Source organism: Suillus discolor (assembly GCF_016758755.1).
Source record: "Suillus discolor strain FC423 chromosome Unknown F5147scaffold_1, whole genome shotgun sequence".
Taxonomy (NCBI): Eukaryota; Fungi; Basidiomycota; class Agaricomycetes; order Boletales; family Suillaceae; genus Suillus; species Suillus discolor.
Window position 1 is genome coordinate 426981 of NW_024541248.1, and position 21560 is coordinate 448540.

The 21560-nt window shown below is 48.3% G+C and overlaps 6 protein-coding genes across 6 annotated transcripts; 4 read left to right on the forward strand and 2 right to left on the reverse strand.

Moving 5' to 3' along the window:
* Positions 1–7: 7 nt before the first annotated feature.
* On the reverse strand, positions 8–4884 carry F5147DRAFT_662365 (uncharacterized protein). Its single transcript, XM_041434776.1, has 11 exons — positions 4659–4884; positions 4485–4604; positions 4325–4436; positions 3964–4260; positions 3819–3905; positions 3631–3762; positions 667–3580; positions 525–616; positions 355–472; positions 172–298; positions 8–116 (listed from the first exon to the last, which is right to left on the reverse strand). The coding sequence occupies exons 1-10, from the start codon at positions 4877–4879 to the stop codon at positions 174–176; spliced, it is 4218 nt and encodes a 1405-aa protein (XP_041299910.1). The 5' UTR covers positions 4880–4884; the 3' UTR covers positions 8–116; positions 172–173.
* A 1402-nt stretch (positions 4885–6286) lies between these two features.
* F5147DRAFT_766450 (uncharacterized protein) lies at positions 6287–7823 on the forward strand (the record flags this gene model as incomplete). The annotated part of the gene is made up of 3 exons (XM_041440774.1): positions 6287–6346; positions 6403–7517; positions 7568–7823. The coding sequence occupies 3 exons, from the start codon at positions 6287–6289 to the stop codon at positions 7821–7823; spliced, it is 1431 nt and encodes a 476-aa protein (XP_041299911.1).
* Positions 7651–10849, reverse strand: F5147DRAFT_785387 (P-loop containing nucleoside triphosphate hydrolase protein; the record flags this gene model as incomplete). Its single annotated transcript, XM_041442914.1, has 14 exons — positions 7651–8572; positions 8626–8962; positions 9013–9073; positions 9135–9293; positions 9393–9449; positions 9506–9656; positions 9704–9876; positions 9935–10074; positions 10127–10181; positions 10231–10300; positions 10347–10477; positions 10531–10650; positions 10700–10752; positions 10803–10849. 14 exons carry the CDS (start codon positions 10847–10849, stop codon positions 8012–8014), a joined length of 2115 nt encoding a protein of 704 aa, XP_041299912.1. The 3' UTR covers positions 7651–8011.
* Positions 10850–12910: 2061 nt separating this feature from the next.
* On the forward strand, positions 12911–15224 carry F5147DRAFT_741531 (major facilitator superfamily domain-containing protein; the record flags this gene model as incomplete). Its single annotated transcript, XM_041439484.1, has 16 exons — positions 12911–12991; positions 13044–13143; positions 13194–13336; positions 13391–13461; positions 13511–13621; positions 13674–13802; positions 13855–14039; positions 14088–14125; positions 14181–14224; positions 14281–14367; positions 14408–14461; positions 14508–14649; positions 14702–14760; positions 14811–14857; positions 14909–15027; positions 15087–15224. The coding sequence occupies 16 exons, from the start codon at positions 12911–12913 to the stop codon at positions 15222–15224; spliced, it is 1548 nt and encodes a 515-aa protein (XP_041299913.1).
* Positions 15225–16202: 978 nt separating this feature from the next.
* F5147DRAFT_662386 (uncharacterized protein) lies at positions 16203–16700 on the forward strand. Its single transcript, XM_041434777.1, has 2 exons — positions 16203–16447; positions 16497–16700. Exons 1-2 carry the CDS (start codon positions 16358–16360, stop codon positions 16617–16619), a joined length of 213 nt encoding a protein of 70 aa, XP_041299914.1. The 5' UTR covers positions 16203–16357; the 3' UTR covers positions 16620–16700.
* A 1347-nt stretch (positions 16701–18047) lies between these two features.
* On the forward strand, positions 18048–20453 carry F5147DRAFT_749606 (MFS general substrate transporter; the record flags this gene model as incomplete). The annotated part of the gene is made up of 16 exons (XM_041440139.1): positions 18048–18122; positions 18163–18166; positions 18299–18474; positions 18530–18600; positions 18650–18760; positions 18807–18935; positions 18987–19171; positions 19218–19255; positions 19312–19355; positions 19412–19486; positions 19539–19592; positions 19639–19780; positions 19833–19891; positions 19942–19988; positions 20041–20159; positions 20220–20453. The coding sequence occupies 16 exons, from the start codon at positions 18048–18050 to the stop codon at positions 20355–20357; spliced, it is 1467 nt and encodes a 488-aa protein (XP_041299915.1). The 3' UTR covers positions 20358–20453.
* Positions 20454–21560: the final 1107 nt, after the last annotated feature.

A 21560-nucleotide genomic window follows, 5' to 3' on the forward strand; every position in this document is an offset into this window, starting at 1 on the left:
AGTTTCAGCGCAAAAGGATAAGAAACCATCCAGCTTGGAGTTACCTATACCACTTATTACCACTAACACTCAGGAAACTTAACATTACTGAATCAACAATTTCCGACACCATCAATCTAAATAGTCCTGTGGATAGTAAAACAACACATTTCAAGCTGACTCGTAACAAACTTTTACATGCGAATAATGAGCTGCTTGATCGCCGACATCCACAAGCCAATGTCGTCTGTCTGTGAGCCACGAGTGAGAAGGTCGACATGTATAGACAATGCAGCATCTCGGTCATGCGCCTCCATGGCTGTCAAGCAACCCTCGAATCAGGATTGCTCAAGCATATTGATGGGGAACACGTACCTCTGGCCAAAACAAGCAACTGGTCAACGACAGGCTTGGATAACGTTTCACAATTCAAAGCATCAAATAGAGGATTGATTCGGCGCTCAAGGTCATCGGCCATTCGTCTTTGTTGGGGCTATGGAACATTGTCAACAGAAGACCTTCAATCACAGAAGACAATCACGTACTTGCGTCGTCTGCTTCATCCGTGTGAGTTGCTCGTTGATGATATTGAAGATGGGCAACGCAGACTCGGGGATATGAGCCCGGTCTCCAGGGGCTAGAATTACTAATCAATTACGTGTCTGCTGCATCATTGAGAAGACGTACGATATTTTGGTGGCGGTGGACCTTGTCGAGAACGTGGAGGCTGCGTGTTGCTGGTACCTCCGGCTGATGCAACTCCAGGAGGTCCCTGCTGAGGAGGTAGACCGGCAAGCGGATGTGGTGCGGGAGGCACTCGCAGTGGACCCTGAGGAATTCCACGGGGCTGCTGCTGCTGCTGGACTTGGCCAGGAGGAAGTGCGTATGGACCTGGTGGTGGTTGCTGAGCTTGGCCGGAAGAAGGTGCATAGGGACCTGGCGGCGGTGCCAGAGGACCAGCCTGTCCTGGTGGAGGTGCTGCGTATGGTCCAGGCGGGCCGAGTGGCTGTCCAGGGCCACGTAGAGGACCAGGTGGTGGAGTAGCACGCGCGTACGGCCCAGGAGGCTGCAACTGAGCGGGCTGCATGGACGGCGAGTATGGACCAGGAACAGAAGGAAGAGGAGCATGCTGTTGGGCGGGAGACATCAACCGATTTGAGGGTGGTTGCATGCCCTGTGGATGAGCAGGAGGCCCAGAGGGAGGTCGAGTCTGAGAGGGAGGTGGTGGGTGCATCATCCGCTGTGCCACCCGACTTTGCACACTTGTTGGTCGTGGCGGAGGGGGAAGAGGAGCGTTCTGACCATGTCCACCCGCATGTGGGGAGCCAAGTGCAGGAGGGGACGCAATTCTGGGAGAAGGAGCATTGGGGAAGGGAGACACTATAGCCAGGGGCTTCTGAAGATTCAGTGAAGATGAGGCGCGACGATCATTGGTCACAACGGGAGCATCATTCCAGCCACCGTTTGGCATACGTTTCGGTGGTGCAGAAGGTATAGGACCACGGGACGGTGGCAAATGTTGGTGTTGGGCTTGGGCTGACTGTGGAACTGAAGTGGGGTGGATCGGCCTGGTAGCAGCGGGTACAGCATATGGATCGTAGGATGGCTGAGAGATGGATTGAACAGGCGCATATGTCTGAGCAGGGACAGGTGGCGGGTAGCTGGCGTAGCCAAATGATGCGGGGGGGATAGTAGACGTAAGGTCCGATTGAATGGCAGCACGGCTGGTGCCTGCTGCAGGAGCAACTGGGTTCACCTTGCGCTCTCCAGAAGCAATCAATAGACGCTCCCTGATTCCTGCACAGTCCAATGCAGACCCTATGTAATCTGTCGGCGTTAACTTCAAAAAGGTAACAGCCTCCTTCACCAAACCCTGAGTACTGAGCACGTCTGCATACTCAAAGTATCGATCGTACAACGCGGCGAGTTTGTACGTCTTGGCACCGGCGTCTTCACCTGGTACCTGTGCCAGATCGCCGTCCACATACTTGGTAGCATCGCGGAATACGGTCACCTTCTCTATGAAAGTGTGTAAAGCGAAGGCATGGGCTGCATACCGCGAATTGTTCAGTTGATCTTGATCATCCAATAACAAAATCTCCTCTTCGGCGAGCTCCTCGATCCAGATGTTTAAGAGTCTCTCCAGCTTTCCTGCAGCTAGATATGTCAAAGTCGCCGTCTTCCTCAACTCAAGGGAATCGTCCTCGTTCTCTGCACTGCCTTCATGCATCAGACTGCTCTGGAATTCCAGCCTACTCCCAAGTTGCTCCGCAAGGTTCGAAAACTCCTCCTGGCTCGCAAAGGTACACAGCACCACAAATATCTCCTGCCATTCTCGCAGATCGGCATTCTGTACGATGTCCGAGAGATCATTGGTAACAATGCTCTGGAATAAACGAAGATAGGGATATGAGGTGGTACGCCGTTCGAAGTAAGCCTTCTGGGTGCGTTGAAGAAGATCTTCGCCACCCTTGATCGCGAGTAAGATAGCGTCCGCATAGCGTTCGGCAGAAAGACACAACGAAACAGCAGACTCGAAGTCGCCGAGCACCAGTGCTTTCGTCACCAGCCCATCCGTCTCACTCTCGTCGGAGGGGTAGATCTTGAACGTGTTCTTCAGGTTCTCACTTGCTATACTCGAGGGACCAGACCCAATGGTAGCAGCGACACTTGAATCAAGACCGTAGTTATGATGAGGCACCTCGAGTTCGGGCGCAGCACCAATTGTGCTGAAGAAGTCAGCACCCGCATCCATCTGGGGTGTACCAAGGGCACCTTCATCACCAAAGAGACTTGGAGCAGTAGTCGTGGATTCACCATCTGTGACCTGGACGGCGTCGGATGCAACGCTGGCGCTTACCTCCGAAGGCGTCTTTTCGACACCCATTGTCGACAAATCCTCTTCACTGCCATCGTATTGTGCTTCTGGTTCTGCAAAGGACACCACTGGCTCGTGGGGTTTCGCTAGGTCCGCGCCAGCTTCATCCACGCTATAGCTGGACGTGTTGACTGATACAACTTCCTTCAGCTTCGCAACCGCTTCCTCGACACGCCCCTTGATCTCCTCTTTAGAGTAACCTAACAGCGTGACAAGTTCGTCCCTCGAATTCGCACGGAACAAACTAAGGAGGGCCTTCCAGCCATCTTCACCAGCTTTCTCCAGGCGTACTCGCTCTTCTGCGAATGTGCTCAAGGTATTGGTCTCCACAGCTTGTTGTAACTTTTGCGCCCGGTCGACAATATCTGTCTCTGTGATAACTTTTCGGATGTGCACTACGCTGCTCTGGTTTTTCCCTGAGGCTGCAGGTAAATTACCAACGCTGACGAGCTGCCCGCCGAACCCAAACGAACAGGAAGATGGGCGGCGAAGCCACTTGGGTGGTTGTTTAAGACTGAGCGTCGGAGCCGTGGTACGGGAGTAACCTGGCACGTCAAACACATCTGCACCATCGAGTTTTGGGGTCACAGGGGGGACTGTAGCATCATTTGTAGACTGGATAGAGTGAATCCCAACCGTGCCATCGAAGAAAGCGGTAGCCAGAAGATCAGGATTTCGTGGGCACCATTCCACTTGGAAAGCCCAATTACCCGCAGAAGGAAGCTAGTTAAAGACAAAGTTAGAACATTAGACTTCAATAAATCGAGCCATACCTCGCCGATGATCTCAGATGTCTGCGGGTTCCAACACAGGGCGCGGTTGTCCTTTCCACACGAAAGCAAGAGGTCTGCATCATGCTTGCACCACGAGAGCGACAAAACACCCTTCTCGTGCCCCGTAAGGATCTGAGAACAACACGGGGCACATTAACAGTGAACGAATGGATATATTAAAAGCGTACTTTTTCCGGTGCGCGTGCGTTTCGAAGATCCCAAACCATGATGACGGGAGACAAGTCATCCTCGGAAGCTGTAACAAGACGAGTTGCCTGAATTGAAATCCCAATTAGTTCCCGTGGCATAACTGTTAGAATTGTGAGCGCCTACATTGTCAGGGTGCCACGCAATCGCACTCATGCCGCGTCTGCCGCCAACGGCCATTCCACTACCAACGCCACTTTGGCCTGCAAGCGTGCCCGCACCACCGCCGTAAGCAAGGGCGACTACCTCACGTTTCCCTCGCAGATCCCATACTACAGTATAGCCCGTACTGCTAGCGCCTGCAAGCACGTATTGTACTTGTTGGTTCCAAGCAACAGAAGTGATTTCATCAAGCTTTGTGCTCCTCGTGCCCGGCGTAGGAGAGTACGGCTTCGACGGGTCATTGAGATCCCAGATATAAACCTATATTGCGACAAACGTGTTAGGGGGAGAATGATTTGCGATTTGCAGAGGAGAGTCTGCGCACCTCGCCGTTGATGGCACCAGAAGCCAGAAGGTTTGTTTGTATGGGGTTGAAATCAAGGCCACGGACAGGACCAGTATGACTGGTGTTGCGAAGGATCAAAGATTCACAGACGCTGGGTACGCTAGTCAGCTGATGAAACCTCGTAAGAAAATGTACGTACTCGGCATTATCAATAATTTTTGCTGGGTCCCACAGGGCAAGTTCGCCGTTCTCCATACCAGCTGCAATGACCCCACGTGAGCGGTCTCTATGCACTTGACCCCATGCAAGACGGTTGAACCTATGACGATCATTTTCATGGACTTCTATTGTTGCACGCGACTAGCACGCTCACCTTGAGCTGTCGGTGACCGCGCCCTTTGGGGCAGGCAAACCATCTCCTCCGAGATCATATTCGTTCTTGTCCATGAAATCAGGTTGCCATATCTCGAGCTGAGATTCATTCGAAAAAGACTCGTCGAGTGCGCCAGCAACCGAGCCAGTCGCAATGAGGGGGAGCGACGCGGTCGGTGACCACGCAAAAGTGGACGTCCTGTAGATTTCTTTAAGCTTCATGACGGATGTTTGGGTCAAGCCCTTCAAGACGTGTCAATATCTACGAAAACTTGTCCGCAGTTTTCGTACAAAGTCTACTAAACGTGGTTCGTTATCTACCAAATATGTATATAACAGTTTGTGCTAAATTTGTCACCCTGGTAACTATTCTGGTATTTGCACTCTTCGACCTGTAGTGCCTCGGACAATTCAGAATAACATTGACCAACACCATGATGGACACTACTTCCTGTACTTCCGAGAAAAGTTTCAACTCGTGGAGGATGATGCTGTACTTGCGACAACATCATACTTTCCTCAGGACTTTGGCTTGTCAAATATGTACACCTATTGGTGTACTAGTTGGGACAAAACCAACCACTCTCCCGAAAGTCACTGTTATCATACACGGAATTTATACTGCCTCACGTCACCCTTGCACTCCGTAGTCAACGGATAACCACTTCGCTGTGCATCGAACATGCCCAAGACTGAACGCCTTCGTCTGCCATGCTCCGGCTTGACCAATACGAGCTGTGGAATACGAGGTGTGGGCAGTTTGCAGAGGCTTTCTATTGATAATTTCATCATGTCAGTCTTCTATCGCGCTAACTTGCATTCTAAGCCATCTTGATCGGCACTCTGCGATGCCGGCTCATTTGTTCGATCGCGAGGAGATTGACTGAGATGCTGTGTATTTTCGCTCTGATTCGTCGGAAATGTCGCCCTTTGACCCTGTAGTGGCTCTGTTAGGTCCTGCCCTGTTTCAAAATTTCATTGGTGATTAGTGAAGACGGTGAGAACTATGGAGAAGTTCGGCAGTATTCGCTTAATCGACACCGAAGTCTCCGCAAGCTCAGAACGTTCACGTTTGTCTCCTCCTTCGCTTCGTTTCCATAGTATGGTGATTTCCTCAGTCATGTTTAATCAATCATTGATTTGACGTCTTACTTCAAAGTCACGCTTTACTCAATATGACGATCAACTCCCCGACACGCTGGCCTCTACCCTGGCACTGAAATCATGACAATAAGGTTTGCACGCTCTCAAGCTCCGGAGCAAGGCAAAGTCATGAGCAAGGCAAGGTCCTCATGAGAGGACATGACTCCAAGAGCGCCGTACATCTGTTGACTTCCACTTTCATACGAGCGTCAAGGATAGTTGAACCTGCTTTTGCTTTTGGCCAGACTGCCGCTCAATCACTGGCCAGCCTGTATTCGCCAACTATATGCTTACACTCACACTATGTATTGCCCATCGTCCACAGGTAAACTGGATCTCATTTCTCGCGTACGCATCAGACCGCGTGTTTTACAACCTGTTTGTCTCGTGTACAATGCCTCATGGTCGCCAATAGTCCTCTTATGTGTTTCCCGGTTTAAAAGCTGCGTTCACAAATCACCCATGTAAGAGCCTCACCCGCTCACAATGTTTGCTTCCTCCTTCAATCCCGCTGTCCGACCTCCCACCCGTTGTGGAGCAGCCAAAGTACGAGATGTGTTTGTTACCCATATGCCTCACGCTGATCACGTTGTGCTGTGCAGAATTATTTCCTCCCGGTCCCGTCGGGCTTCTCTCTCCAGGTTTTCAAGGCCCCGACGATGTCTGCACGTCCGTATGCAGCGAAAGTGGACTTAGACTACCGTCCTATGGCACGGGCGGACTCTCAGTCGAGACAACAGTCCGGACACGTTCCTCGCCAGCAGGAACCCACGAGGAAGCTATTAAAGGCTCCTCCGCCTGAGGAGACAGGCTTTGCTAAGCGATCGTACGAGCACAAGCCAAGCTCCGGGAGATACGCTATTCACGCCGGACCTGTGCCCGACACATACATTTATGAGCGCTCAATATCGTCCAAGGTTCCATACCCCTACTCGCCTTCTGACGTAACGAGCGAATGCGACTCTATATTCTCAGTGAACACACAGATCTCTTCCGGCTCATCGAGCAGCAGCAGCGTCACGGATAGCCCCCCAAACACGCGGATGCTTCAGATCAGAGCTGCTTCACCGAGCTCTGAGCAAACACATTCGCGTTCACCCCATTCGTACCACCCCAGGGGTATGTCGACTTTCCCACAAGGGCATTCATGCCCTTCATGTGGTGAGGCGAGTTCTCCGCCAAGAACTTCATCTATGGCTGGCAATAAGGGGAACTACGCCCCTTATCCTTCACGTCCACTCCCCACACCCCCAGTGAGCGCTAGAGTACGTAAGGACAGCATTCTCCTAGCAAGCGAGCGCTCTATTATGTCATATGACACCCGTCAGCACTCGACATCACTCAAGCATGGTGAACGCGTGCCATTCCTGGCTCCACCGGTAGTTGAGCAAGGGAGAAATAATATGGGAATGCAGCTGTCGCGCTCATCGTCCCTCAAGGGAAACCTCTCCATTAGTATCCCACCACCTCCGGGTTTGGATTTGGTCCCTGGTGGTCATTACGAGTACCCTCCTGTTCAGGGACCCGTACAGGACACTGAACCAAATTTCCGACCGCCTAGCGCACCGCATCGCCGGAATTTTGATGGCGATCACATCCAAACCTTGCAACAGCAGCCGGGGTGCCTCGCACGGTCTGTGCGGTGGTGCGATGATTTGATATGTCCATCGCCTATATTCCCGAATCAGAGAAGGAAGGGATGGTTTAATCGCAGAGGGTGTGTCGCACTTTGTTGATGTGTATGAAGGCTAACCCGTAATTCTTTAGAGACCAGCTCTGGCGAAACGATGGTTCCTACCGGGCACCAGCACCAGGAGACGCGTACCCTCCTGACCTTGAGGGCTATCCAGAGCCCGGAGGGGGATGGCAGAACGAGGAAGGAACTCGCATTGACATCAATCATCGTTTGATACCCAAACCTCCGCTGCGCTCTGTATTGAAGCCAACGAATTATAAGTGTCAGGATGGTATTATTGCTGGTTACCTCACCGCTGTCCCCTCGCCGACATCTGACGACGAGTGACAATCGGATGCATCACGAGTCCGCTTCCCCACTTCATCATTATCTAGCACGCACGCACGCACTCTCCAATCAACTTTTCGCTTTCGATGTTTTATTCGTTCAGGTGTTCTCCGCCACATTTTATCGGAGCTGGTATACTGTCTCTAGCATTATGACGGTGATAAGTTACATCCTTGCATGTTTGTACATTAGTCTGATGAGAGAGATATGACCTCATATTCATCCCCGCTCGTCCTTGTATTTAATCTGGCGGGAATTCCCTTCGCCTGCCTTTCACTCTTTCGCCGTTTCTTGGTTGGTTGAGGCGGCCTAAGCGAGTAAGCCCAATCTGCATCGTCATCATCGTCATCATCCGACTCCTCGGCATCAACCATCTTTATCTGGCTCGTAAAATCTTCTCCGTCAATTTCGTCTGGGTCCGATACATCTTCATATACCCTTTTCTTTCTTGGTTGGGCTGGTTTCCGAATTCGTGACGGGCCAGCAGCGGTGCTGTCTTGAAGATCCAGCATATCAGGAGATTGCCCGTTAATAGCAGCCTTCTTGCTCTTTACTTTACGCCCATGTCTCCTGAAGGAGCATTGGATTCTGGGCCCGCCTCCGTTAACGATATCTTCGCGAGCGAAGCGGGTGAGCCGGAGCGCTTGATTACCGGGTGCGACGTAAACATTCACAGTGTATGCCGTGGACGAAAAGACCTCCTCGAGGTACCGCAACACAAGCATCTGCACAATTAGCGACTCCATATCCTTTCACATCAGATCAGATCAGATCAAACTCGACATGGGAAATAAGAACTCACGTCTTTTGACAGCCTCACTTTACCCCCAGCCACAGAATCATAATCAATCTGTATCTTCTCTTTAGCATTCCGGCGCTTTCCGCCGCCACCAGTTTCGAATGAACCACCACCCAAACCGCGCGCCAGGTCACTGAGGCCAGAAATAGTCAACCGCCCGCCGCTACCTTCTACAGCTTCGAGTATCTTTAGAATCTGCCACGTTTCAACTGTAGCGTCCTTGTGTTCCACGTTGGCAGGAAGTCTTGTGCAGTTATCGCAATGGCCACATCGGTCCATTGCATCTGATTCGTTCGTGGTCCATGAGGCCATAGAGAGATCGGATGATTCCGAAAAGTATCTATAACGATCGCCGGACGTTCTTGTGACACAAGCACGGATTAGGCTTACCTTGCAAATAAGATCTTGCGGCATTCTTGCATATCTTGCGCGAAACGTAATATATCATGCACTAAGGGGGACATGGGGTAGTCTTTCATGATGGTTCATATTCAAATATGGAGATGACTCACATTTCACCATGCCGTCCTGATCACTGCAAGTAATGGAAGCCTGACGAGTAGCATCCTGTGGACGATAGTACAACACGCAGTCTGCATCTTGGCCATCTCGCCCAGCACGCCCAGACTCCTGATAATACCCGTCGAGAGACTTCTGTGAAATGGCGAGCACTCGGTGAATACGCAGAACACTGCTTTGAGGCTTCACGAACCGATATCTTGGGTGCCATTTTAGCAACTGAATTGCAGAAAACACCTGAAATGAAAGACGCACTGTATGGTGGAGCACGAATCTAACATTGCCCTTGTCAATCCCTAGGCCAAAAGCTACCCCAGAGGTCATCAAGACCCGAAGTCCATGTGATGTGACACATGAGGCGGACCTATTGTAGCGCAAACTACCTGAACTTTCCCTTCCCTCCATTGCATGTGAAGCCTTTCTTTCTGCTCATCCTCGACATTCGCGTGGTAGACGCCTGTTTTGATGCGGTCGTTGCTCACCGCTTGGATGCTTTCAGCAACCGATTCTGCATCCTTCAAAAATGTGAAGTCGATCTCCGCGATGGCTTGGATCAAAATACCTTTCTTGTGAGGCAATATATGATACCACTATCATTTCTGTGATTTTGCATAATGTAGTCCGACATTGTCACAATGAGCTCTTTTGCTGAAGATGGTTTTGGCAAGACAATGTAATGCAGATTTTTGCGGTACAGAGGAGCAGAAAAATACACTGTACCATCTGGTGGGGCAGCTGTGCGCAATGTCATATCGCTTTAGTTGTTCGCACATTCAAAAAAAAACATGCACACCTTTCCCATCTATCACCGGTTTCATTTTGAGAATCTTGAGAATATCTTGGAGGACTCTCGGAGGGCAGGTTGCAGACAATGCGAGAATGGGCACATGAGGAAAGAACTGGCGAAGGATGCTCAGTTTTTTGTAGTCTGGGCTGATGCGCGATCGGTGAGATGGTTGTATGTCTGTAGGAGCGAAAAATGTACCGAAAATCGTGACCCATTTGAGAAGCGCAGTGAGCTTCATCGATAACGATCCGAGCTTGTGCAAACTAATTATATGATTTCAATATTACGGGCTCGGAGCCTACCAAGCTTTCCACCTTCCACAAGCTTGCGCAGAAGAGACATAAATGTCTTGCTTTTAGCTATTTTCTCTGGCTGATCATAAATCAGTACAAGATCGTTTTTTCGGTTGCTGTATTACCGTGACGTAGCATAATTTAATGTCCCGACCTTGATGTCCATGCGCTCGAGACGATGCCATGGATGTTAGTCTCTGCTGAATCTCGTTAAGTAAGGGACGTGGAGTTCCCCCTGTTAACATTACAGCTTCCACTGAAAGGACCTCAATATCGAAGACAAGAAATTTCAGATAAAAGCAAATATACCTCCTGACTCTCTCAGGTGTAGAATCTGATCCGTCATCAGGGAAATAAGGGGAGATATCACAAGTGTACACCCTGGTGTCAGGAGAGCAGGAAGTTGATAGGTTAATGACTTGCCACCTCCTGCAACAGTACGTTAGCAACGGGTAAAAGACGTCGTCCATCGTCCTACCGGTGGGCATGACACACACAATATCTCGGCCATCCATATTGGCATTGCAGACTCTGTTAATGGACTTTTAAGATTCAGAAAGCAAGTCGGACACCGCACTGACCCTTCCTGGCACAGCCGAAAGTCACCAATATTGAAAACCTTCTTCATGGTCAGCTGCAGCTGTGTTGACCAGTCGAAGCTAACAGTGTAGTCGACTGTAGCTGTTTTGCCCTTACCCTTAGTCCGGACAGCGTCATTGAGCCCCCTTGATGGTTGCACAAGGTTGATACGGCTGCGTTCTCGAGTGAGGTCGTCTTTTTCAGCAATTAAGGTCCCCCGTAGAGCAGTCAACTTTTTTATCTGCTCGTCTATCCCTTGTATTTCAACCTCTAGAGAAGACAATCGGGTGTTGACATCATGTTTTTGAAGATACGACGGCGTCTTCGCAGATTGAGATGGATGTGCAACATTAATAGGCACAATGGGACGTTGATCCATGAGCGTCATCTCAAGAATATCTTCCATCTGCGAAGGTAAACGTCAACGAAGACTACCGGAAATTGAATCCTAGTACCCACGTCATCTGATCCGACATGATCTGAAAGGTAGCTCGACTTATTGCGATTCATGTATCGTCGTGAAATGCTCCGTACTTTTCCTGTGTCTATATAAAGCCAGCCCAAGGCTCGGTCACGGTCGCGACGGAGACTCTGAGTAGTGGTGCACACTAGGCACGGGTGATGTCAAGGCAGTGAAAACAGACGCAAGCGGCACGTGAAGCGGACGCGACGCGTCTAGATCATTGTGACATGTGACAACTGATTCCGAATCAGAGTCAAGCCCAGTGGGGCCCCAGCGCTCAGCTGCCAGTGGCAGCCCGTTTGTATACGGTAGTGCCAACATTCCATTAGATCTCTGTAAGTCATCAGTCGCTTCAGTGAAGTTGCTGAGCGCTGAATATTGAATCATGGCACAGTGAAGCTTGTCTAAACAATAAAAATCACAACTGTTGGCTGCATACATGGTTTCGTAACTTTCGTTGAGAGTCATTGGCAAAATTCACAGCAGACTCCCAGAACTCCGCTCAGCTGAGTCAGTTTCTCCGAGCCCGCGGCTGAATTATTGCTGCCGCATCAGCCTTGTCTAATTTAGTCGTGCGTCTTTATTTCTGCCTAGACTTTGCTCTTGGTATCGGTTTTCCCGGCATCAATCTTATCAATGCTTTGTATTTGACGCTTACCAAGTCGACTTTTCCAGATTGTATTTTCTCGTCCACGCTGTGAATCTAATCTCCCCTCCAATAGGATCAGCGACATTCAAACGGATCGACGGCCAGCTTCTACATAATACACATCCTTTGGTTATCGGACTGTCATTCCTTTTACGTTTATAGTGACATGGACATGAAGCTTATACGTACACAGCGCACTCTACGCGTAAACCCTTGAACCCCAAGTAGGTTGTTCAGGAGACAGTCTGACATGATTCCTTTTGGTCTAGTCGCATGAGGATGCATTTTCAAGCGTAAGCAATGCCTTTTCCTGTCAGAATCTTCCCTTACAGTGACCACATGACTCCTTTTTATTGCCTAGCACTAATTAATCAGATTTGAACATGAAACATGACATGTCGACGACCAAGTTGTCGAGTTCCACTAACGAAATATTGTTATCTTGAAGCAGGGTCCATTATAATCATATTTTCCCCATTCATCGTGCTATGAATATGTCAAGCATATGGGTCCGCTTCACCACGCTACCGTATCATACGATCACCCCACGCTACCCGGTCATTATTACTGAGCCGGGATTCCTCCTACTTGCGAGATCTCCAGAACGAAAGACGGATAGCAATGGTGTAAGTGTTGACTTGGATCATGTGTGGTTTCTGGTGCTCGCACTTTCCAAAGGGATTCCCGCACTTGTGCTGTCCTCAGTCATACTGAAACCACTCCTATTTGACAGTGTCGGCCGAAAGTCTATTCTTGACCTCGCCTCCCCGAGACAAAGACGAAACGTCTCCTGTGACATTCTCGTTATAGATGAGAGATCACGCTAGTATTATTCATCCATGGGCTTTATGGTTTAATGGGCGAGGCATCGGTCCATTACAGGGGAAAATACTGATACCCTGACTGCTTGTCAATCTCATTGTTACTCAGATCTCTCTCCCATTAGCATTTAAAAGCGCATCTAGCTTTTGGTAGCGAAAGACTCGGTTCCAATGATAATGGACAATGCCAGTAAACGCATCAGCTCGCCCTCGTATACGTCTCATGTTCCACAGGAGCCTGAGCAAGAGTTGATACTCGTAAGTCATTATCATATTTCATTTCACGTACAAGAATGTTTACGATGATCAGATTAAATTTGACGAAGGGGACCCACGCGATCCACAAAACTTTTCTTATGCGCGGAAGTGGGCCATCACGCTGACAAGTTGTGTGTTCTCTGGAATCACGGGTAACTTCGGGTTTTAGTGTTGTTGTCATTCTATCTGATATTTGCAACAGCGGCGTCAGCGTCATCTTATTCGATCAGTTATGAGTCGATGATGCATGACCTAAATTGTACTCAACTTCAGGCGACTGTTGGACTGAGCGTGTACGTAATAGGTTTTGGGATTGTCCCATTGGTTTCTTCGTCATTCAGTGAGGTAAGAATTAACCAGTTTGCTGTCGTTTATCATTGACTGGCATCTATATTTTAGGAGACTGGAAGACGGCCCCTTTACATTGTCTCGTCCGTATTATTCATGCTTGCTGAAGTTATGAATGCATTGTAAGTTGTCGTCTAATTGTTGTAACATACAGGCGCTCATCACTAGTAGGGCACCGAACATACAAACTGTGATCGTGTCACGTATGCTACAAGGAGTCTTTGGCTCAACTGGTGCATCCTTAGTCGGAGGCTGTATCGCTGATATATGGCAGCCACACGAGTAAGGCAGGATACTTACAGCACCGTAACACACTTATTGATAAATATTCCAGACGTGGATTGCCGATGTCTTTGTTTGCATTCTCGGCGCTATTCTCTTTTGGCCTCGGGTCAGTGTTTGGGGGGCTCATAGTCGCCAATCCACACCTTGGTTGGCGGTGGGTTCAATGGATGCATGCTATGTGCGTCGACAAAAAAACCGTGTCCTGCTGCCTCTTTGAACATTCTTCCCAGCATTTCTGGAGTATATGTTCTTGATGTCATCCTGGTGATGAGCGAAACCCGTTCATCCATTGTTCTAACCCGCATCGCAAAAGACACACGAAAGATGACCGGTGACCCCAGGTATCGGTCTAGCGCCGAAATCAACAAACCAAGCATGTTATCTCTCATTAAGACGTCGTGTACACGGCCCTTGTGTACGCAAAACAGTTATTTGCCGATTTTTCCTAACCTTGCGATCACAGATCTACTCTTGACAGAACCTATTGTCCAGAGCTTTAGTGTCAGTGACCACTGATTATGTGTCTTCACTGGCGGTTGACGATATTTGATAACAGATCTGGCTTGGTTTCACTTGGGGGGTCGTGTACTGTTTGCTCGAGTGAGTGCTATCGACTCCTGGATAGAAGTCAGTCGCTAAAGTGAGTTTAATAAAAGATCCGTCACCTCGGAGTTCCAGTCTGTCTACAACTTCAGCATTAGCGAAACAGGACTTACATTCCTTTGTCTGAGGAAAGTTATTTTGTTGCACATGCACGCCGTATTTGATCTCTCGTCTTGACAGTATCGGATCCATCATTGGCTTGATGGTGAATATATACCAGGATACCTTGTACAAGTAAGAAAGTCAGTACCAGACATTCGTCATGACTCATGCTATTCAGAAAATACTTTCCGACAAAGGGCCAAGAAGCACGACTATATATGGCGTGTATCGCTGCTATTGTCCTACCCATCTCAATGTTTATCTATGGATGGACGGCATCACCTCACATTCCTTGGATAGTACCTCTGATTGCATTAACTGTACGTTGATTCTCAACAGTGTTTAAAGTTGGTCGTTTTGACGGATTCGCAGGCATTTATAGCTGGCGTCTTTGTAATATTCCAAGTTGCATTTTTGTATCTTGCAGACTGGTATGTGTCTAGACGCATCTGTCTTGCAAATGTTTGACGGATGAAACTAGCTATGGCCCGTATGCCTCCTCAGCCCAAGCAGGACAGAGCTTGGCTCGTGAGTCTGCACTTTTTGTTTATTTATTCTGCTGAACCAGATCATAAAAAGGAAATACTATGGCAATGGTCTTTCCGCTCTTCACGCAGCAGATGTTCGCCGGTATGTCATATAAGTGGGGACTGACACTCTGGGCGCTACTATCGCTGGTGATGGCGCCAATTCCATGGGTGTGTGAATTTGCATACACTGATTGGTAGCGAAGTCTTAGAGGTTTTTTTTCATACAGGTCCTTGTCTTCTTTGGTTCAAAGATCCGGTCGCATAGTAAAGTCTCTCGCAAAATTCTCGAAGCTGAGGAACAACAATTAGACGGTGAGAAAACTGTTGTTTCCAGCCCCATTGAGGAAACAAGTATGCGAGTGTGACGAACTGTTTGGTATATCACAAGTCAACAACTGTAATGATCCTTCATCTGATCAACCCACGGATAAATTTATGTAGTACAGATATATAGACTCGGACACGCCCTCCGAAGATGACTACGATTATACATGAATATTGAATATGAATATTTATTTGGCCATGTACACTCACATAAGCAAGCACTTCGATGGCTATGACGGGGTCAGTAATGCAGCGTATCGAAATCATAGGTCTTAATCTTTCCGCAAGTCAATATTGTCATAAGTACCCAGCAATCCATAGTCCATGACGAAACTCATTCCTTCACTGGCTTGTAGGCATCAACTTAGCAAAGAATTCCCTAGACGCACAGTTTTCTTGACTATGATGCACCCAGGATTCGGCAGGTGAGATACTACGGAGTCCATCACTACAGCTCCATACCATACGCCAGGGATAGTATCTGCACAAGGTATTGCTAATCAGATTGGTCAAGAGGTGCTGGAGCGAACGGCAAACAGTTAAACAGAATTTCACACACCAGACTGTTCAATGGTGCGATCCAGGCCCGACAGTCGGATGTACAGCCGGCCCGGGCCAAGACCATGATTAGTACATTCCGAGGGCATTGGCATGATAGGGTTTTGAAGCCTGTGAACTACTAAAGCTTCAAGCAGAGACACCAGACCAGCTGATCATGCACACGTGGAACCAAAGACGGCTTACCGTGGCTAGCAGACTCGGAGATCTTCTTTCGAATCCAAATAGAGGCCGGGGTTATCACAAGGCGCAGGTCCATGACACGATGCAAATGAGTCACTATCGCTCGGCGTCCTACTATTACTACTGCTGGTAGTAGCAGTGATCATCTGAATCAATTTGATCCGAGTAGTAGTAAGTAAGTGAATTGGCAGCTGCATGGCAGCGTGGAATCTTTGGATCGGCGCCCAAACTTAATCAAAATCTAAGCTTAGTAATATTAGCCGGGTCTTTCTCCGAGTAGTATGTAATGTTGATTCTCGAACGGGAGTCTGCAGGCCGCCGCCTGCTTCACGAATCACGACATACACGTACCATGATCATCATGATAGCGCTCGCCCGTCAGCTTAAAGCATACAGTACCGGTCTGCCCCATCTAGGCGTTTTCTAGGGAAATATGATTACCATAGTGGGGTTTCTCGCGACCGCCTTCATGTCTCCGCAAGTGGTAGTGGCAAACAGTTCCCAGACTAGTAGTGGACAGTTGGTGCGTGTAGCCTTGTTCTATCGAACGACGACTAACCTTTTAAGCTCAGCTTAAGATAAGGTGTAAATTATTGACATCCCATCGCAGACCGCCTCGACTTCTCAAGCTGCGGTTGAGGGGTGCCTTCTTACTTCCATGCATGAATTGCGGCATATATTACAACAAACACTAAGTTTTTGGCCACTAGTTCTGCACTCTCATGAGATCGGTGTAGATTTGCTTGTTGTGTCCAGTCATGGTGAATGGAACACCCTGTTGGTTCAGAATTCGTATCCCCGGGCTAGAACACTGACGTAGTTGCAGCGTTTTACATTTCCTTTTGGGCTGGTGTTAAATGGATCCGTTATTCTAGTGGGGCGATGGTGACGCAAGAAATCCTATGATGCGTGTGTGGTGTTGAGGTATTATTATATTATCCTCCCCCCGCGCAGGCATATACCGGATGTCCCCGTATACTGTTGCAGTATGCGATCAAGTGAGCTTCCTGGATTTACTCATCACGTTCTGTTCCTTGGGTAAATTATGAGTGTTCGCCCCCAAGTGTGGCAAATCATTTTCTATGCGTCACCGGTGGAACTGATTATCTTTATAACAGGGTGGATATCGTGATTTTTAACTTCTTCGTTTCGAGCGGGCTGTCAAGGACAGGAGCCGAACAGTTGACTTCTCAAACTTTTGAAGTCGCCAACAAGACAGCTGTTATCATGCCGTCAGCTATTTGTCTCAAAGATGACCTGCCAATACTCTTGTAATTCATCCTCTACCAGGTAACCCTGTAGTATGAGGATGCACTCTAATGAGGTCAAGCGCCAAAGCTAATAATTGTAGCCAATATCTGACTTCTACCACGCAGACTTCTTAGGTCATAACATGGCCCTTCTGCACGGCGGCTGCTACGACTCTGCACATCAGAACTTTTGGTTATCAGCCGGTTCATTGTACGTATATAGTGATATGGACACGAGGGCTTACACGTATTCAGTGGGCCCGAAAACCCCTGAATCGGCTTTTCTGGCTGGTTCAATTTTTTCAATTCGCATCGTAAGCACACTTTCCTTATAAGGAACCTTCCCTTGCAATGACCCTTGACTCGTTTTTATTACCTAGTAGAAGCAGGGAGAGGTGACAACCTTGACAAATTGAAAAATCTGTGCTTGGGTTTTACCAGGGTCAATCGCATCTAACCCAATTGCCGCGACTCGATCAGTATAATCAACAAGATTATTTGTTATTCTAGGTTCTGTCATATTTGCCCCATTCATCGCGCTCCTCCGCACAATTGATAAGATAGAATTGCGGTGCCACTATTCATACGCATGACTGCACCTGACGGCATGCTGTCCCGTTTGAAGAGGGACTCCTGCATCATTTTACACCGCTCCTACTCCTATCGACAGTGTTGCAAATAAATTCTCCTTATAGGCGGAGAGGGATGGTGGTATTACTCATGCACGGGCTTTATGGTGTAATAGGGGAGACATCACGGTCCATACCATGGAAAGACCCTGGTACCCTAATGTTTGTTACTATTATAGCTCCTGCCCCGTCGACAGTTAAAAGGCCATCCAACTTCTAATCGAAAGACCAAGTTCTGATGATAATGGCCCACACCAGTAAAAGCATCATCTCACCCTCGCCTATAACTCATGTTCCACAGGAGCAGGAGTTTATACTTGTGAGTCATTGTTACTGTTACAATTATTTTCCACATCCAGGAATGTTGACGTTGAGCAGATTAACTTTGACGAAGGAGACCTACGGGACCCAAAAAATTTCTCTTATGCGCAGAAGTGGACGATTACTCTGATATGTTGTGCATTCGCTGGAATCACAGGTGACCTCGGTTTTTAGTAACGGTGTCCTTCCATCTAATAACTTCAACAGGGGCTGCAGCGTCATCATATGCGATCAGTTATGACTCCATGATAAAGGATTTGAATTGCACTCGACTGCAGGTGACTTTGGGGCTGAGCCTGTACGCGATAGGTTACGGGATCGTCCCTTTGATCTCTTCATCATTCAGTGAGGTAAGAACTGGCCCTAATTTTGGTGTCGTTGGACATAATCGCATCTGCGTCTCAGGAACGCGGCAGACGACCTGTCTATATCATGTCGTCTACTTTGTTTTTTCTCGCTGAAGTTATGAATGCATTGTAAGTTGTCGCGTCATTGTCACAACAAACAGGTTCTCATCATTAGCAGGGCACCAAACATACAGACCGTGATTGTGTCGCGTGCACTACAAGGGGTCTTTGGTTCATGTGGTGCATCGTTGATTGGAGGTAGCATTGCCGATATATGGCAGCCACATGAGTAAGGCAAAATACCTATGGTAGCGCCATTTTTGACACTGTTGCAGACGCGGATTGCCAATGTCTCTGTTCGCATTCTCATCGCTATTCTCTTTCGGCCTCGGGTCCGCGTTTGGGGGGCTCATTTCTGCCAGTCCGCACCTCGGTTGGCGGTGGGTGCAATGGGTGCATGCTATGTGTGTCCACAAAACTACATGTTTGAGGTTCTCGTTAAATTTTCTTGTCAGGTTCACTGGGGCATTCATGCTTGCCGTCATCTTATTGATGAACGAAACCCGTTCATCGATTATTCTAACTCACATTGCGAAGGACACGAGAAAGATGACTGGTGACCCCAGATATCGGTCCAGCGCTGAAATTGACAAACCAAACATGACATCTTTGATCAAGACGTCGTGCACACGGCCATTGTGTATGTAAAATAATCTTCCGCAGAGTCTCTCCTAACACAACTCCAGATTTTCTCTTCACGGAACCCATTGTGCAGAGCATTAGTGTCAGTGACTATGATGTTGTGTGCCACCAATGGCAGTTAATGTTATTTCATGGCAGCTTTGGATAGGCATCATCTGGGGAATCCTGTACTGCTTGTTCGAGTAAGTGTCGTCGATCTTTAGATCAAATTCGGTTGCTAAAGTGGGTCGCACGAAAGATCCGTCACGGCAGAATTTCAATCCGTCTACAACTTCAGCGTCGGCGACACAGGATTTGTACTCCTGTGTCAAAGGAAAGTTATCATATTCCTTACATGCAGCGTATCTGATCTTTCACCTCAACAGTGTTGGAGCTATCATAGGTTTTATGGCGAACATGTATCAGGAATCCCTGTATCGGTAACAAATTCAACACATGACATTTGTCGTGGCTCATGCCATCCAGGAAACATTTTTCGACAAAGGGCCAAGAAGCACGGCTATACATGCCATGCATCGCTGCTGTTGTCTTGCCCATCATGATGTTTATCTACGCATGGACGGCATCACCTAACATTCCTTGGATAGTGTCTCTGATTGCATTAACTGTACGTCGATTTCTCAACGGTGTTTAAAGTTGGTCGTTTGATGGATTCACAGGCATTTATGTCTGGCGTCTTCGTGATATTCCAAGTTTCAATTTTGTATGTTGCAGACTGGTATGTGCTTCGCCGCATCTATCCTGTACATGTTTCATGTATAAACCTAGCTATGGCCCATATGCCTCCTCGGCTCAAGCAGGGCAGAGCTTAGCTCGTGAGTCCTCTCGCTTCCTGCTTATTTATTCTATTTAACTAGGGAACCGAAGGAAATGTAATGGGATTGATGTTCCCGTTGTTCACACAGCAGATGTTTGCTAGTATGACATATAAATGGGGACTGACGCTCATGGCGCTGCTATGCGTGTTAATGGCACCAACTCCATGGGTGGGTAAACTACCTGCATGGCGATTAGTGCTCACAGATTTCACTTTATTTTTCACGCAGGTCCTTTTCTTCTATGGTTCAAAAATTCGCTCTCGCAGTAAGATCTCTCGCAAGATTCTCGAGGCTGAACAGCAGAAATGGGACGCCGACACGACTGTTGCTTCCAGTCCTATTGAGGAAAAAAGCATGCAAGTGTGAAGAATTCTTTGTTGTCATATCAAGACGTATATAATGTTTTCATCGACCTGACCCAAGCCTGGCCCCTGTTAAAGATACGCAGACTGCAAATCAAATGTATAAGTTTATTCTCATTGCTAGTCGATTTCGCTGGCAGTCTTCATGGTGACAGAGGTATACTTAGTACTACGATAAATATTCGTTGGAATGAGTGCATGAGAGGTCATAGACAGTGTCGGTTCACATTTTGAATGCTCTGGAGCTCCACAACAGCTGGACAGACGATCGAAATGTGTGCGACCTGAAAGGAGTGGCAATGACCATGGAATTCTACGGAATTACATGCCAAGCAAACATGTTACCGTCTCGATTCTCGAACCTCCATTGGACCCACTCGCCATGCGGGCGAAATATTTTCCAGGTAAGCTTCAACCTATGCCTTTCGGTGATTCCTGAGACCTACTCATTGATCCACTTATCTTACAGACGTTAGGCTTTCACATTCGCTTAGTGTCTGCCGCTCCAATGGTTTCACAGCACTATTTACTCCTGATACCGAAACGAATCATCGTATCGACACCCAATTAGCCCAGAAGGCACAAGCAAATCAGACGCCCGTGGAGCCCAATACAGCATTGGCCCCTATTACTGCCACAACCTCTAAGTCAAGCACTCATCAGCAGTCCCACCTCACAAATGTATGTTGTAACATTCGGATAGTCTACAGATCGCCGCTGATTGATTTTCACAGCCAAGAAAAGAAAAGTCACATCAACAGCCAATCCTGCATCAACGTCCAATCCCGCATCGTCGTCCAATCCCGCATCGATGGCCAATCTCCCTCAGGTAACTATTGAAGACCACTGGTTCAGGGAGATACTAGCCTCACCTCATAACGAGATTGCGGAGATTCGGGGAGAGACCGAGAACATTCGCAAGGAGACAGAGAACATTCACAAGGAGACCGAGAGTATTCGCAAGGAGACCAAGAGTATTCGCAAGGAGACCGAGAGTATTCGCAAGGAGACCGAGAGCATTCGCAATGATCTAAATGCGGCGAGAAAAATACACACTGAGGACGTTGAAGCACTGAGAGAAGTAAGTCACCCCTCTTTCCGGCCACAAACCCTGACCACAATCTCCACAGATTATAATGTCACTAGTCCCTTCACACATTCGCGTCCTACTCGACCTTGCGCGCAAAAAAGTTCTGGGATACCTCGG